The sequence below is a fragment of the Penaeus monodon genome, chromosome 28 (assembly GCF_015228065.2).
Source record: "Penaeus monodon isolate SGIC_2016 chromosome 28, NSTDA_Pmon_1, whole genome shotgun sequence".
NCBI classification, from domain to species: Eukaryota; Metazoa; Arthropoda; class Malacostraca; order Decapoda; family Penaeidae; genus Penaeus; species Penaeus monodon.
Window position 1 is genome coordinate 6,734,974 of NC_051413.1, and position 1,666 is coordinate 6,736,639.

At 41.0% G+C, this 1,666-nt stretch overlaps 1 protein-coding gene across 1 annotated transcript in view; it reads right to left on the bottom strand.

Annotated features, from left to right (window-relative positions):
- LOC119591332 overlaps positions 1-1,656 on the bottom strand; it is a 2,819-nt gene extending 1,163 nt beyond the window's left edge. The window contains exon 1 of the mRNA XM_037940061.1: positions 921-1,656. Coding sequence (XP_037795989.1) covers positions 921-1,544 — 624 coding nt within the window. The 5' untranslated portion in view covers positions 1,545-1,656. The remainder of the gene's footprint in view (positions 1-920) is intronic.
- Positions 1,657-1,666: the final 10 nt, after the last annotated feature.

The following is a 1,666-nucleotide window of genomic DNA, read 5'->3' on the forward strand; positions in this document are numbered from 1 at the left end:
TTTAGTCTTTGGAAGGGGGCCTACACAGTCAATAACCACTTTACTGAAGGGCTCTCTTAACACTGGGATAGGTTGCAAGGGATATGGTTTGATGCCAGCTCCTGGTTTACCCTTTACTTGACAGATATGGCACGATTGGCAATAACTACTAACATCTCTCTTCATTTTCGGCCAATAAAAATGAGCTAAAATCTTGTAATAAGTTTTCTTGACTCCCAAATGACCACTAATGTCATGTGCAATGTTCAAAACATCAGTCTGAAGGGACTTGGGAATTACAATCTGATGTACAGTCTTACTTGTATCGTCTGCAGATATATTATAGGGCTTATATTTACGCATAAGAACGCCTGACTGGAGATAGTAGCACGTATGGGAATTTTCAAGTTCACTTATTTCGGTAAGCCTATCATACAATACTTTCAAATCGGGATCTTTAGTTTGTTCTTCAATTAGTTTTTCTTTAGTAACTGGAGTGCCTTTGAAATTCACTATATCAGAATTATCAGATGTACATTTACTTGAAACTTTAGCAGAGGAATCGAAAAAATCAGCTAGAGTAAATTCCTCAGTAATTACATCACAAGGGCTCTCATCTGACAATGTAGTACCGGTTGTAAGCGCTTCGATAGGAGGGGAGGTTCTACGACTTGCACTCCGGGTGACAGCACACGCAGGGAAGAGGTCGGGATACTCCCTCTCTAAATCTACAGTGTTGTTTTCTTCGCGGGAAAAAGTGAAACCACAGGGCAAGGCCACACCTTATCACCAACGAGATCATTACCCATAAGAAATGAAATGCCATCACTTGGTATCCTATCAACAACACCTAACCTTACATAACCGGATATTAAATCAGATTTGAGGTAAACTTCACAAATGGGTATGCTCTTGGACCCTATCAATCCATTGATAATTACCATGTCTCCAGTGTAACAATCAGGGTTAGGAACAGCCTCTTTGAGCACCAATGATATATCTGCAGCCGAGTCCCGTAGTATAGTGACTGGGGAAGAAGACGTGCACGATTCATCAGCACTAATAAATCCTGTAGAACAAAAGGGTTTAAATGAAGGAGTCACATTTGCAGATTCTGTCATGGAAAAGGGAGAAAGGCCCAGATCAAGCTTATCCCCATGATATTTAGATGCAACCTCTTTCTTATTATTAGCATTTACGTGAAAAATGCGTTTGTTATGGTCAGAACGCTTATTTGCCAACTTAAAACAGTCATTCATGACATGACCATGTTTCTTGCAATAACGGCAAAAAGAAAGATTCTCACCGCGAGAGGCAATATTCCTACTCTCACCACCTGTTTCTGACGACTTTGCATTTACAGTCCTGTGGGTATCTGGCAGGTCAGTCCTCCTGGTACTATACTCCATCCTCTTACTATTATGCTGGTTTGACGGGAATGAAGGTTCATTAGATCTGCAATAGTAGTTAGGATTAGTGAGAGCGAAATGATCGGCGGCACTACCGACCTCGGCTAATGTGCGCAGACCACGCTCGTCAATGTGAGAGCGAACCTTTACAGGCATGCACTTCTTTATATCTTCGAGTATAAAGAGTTCTAATAATTTATCGTACTCGAGTGCATCAAGTTCACTCTCGACCCACTTTTTACACAATAGTTGCTTTTGGCGGATAAATTCAACAAAAG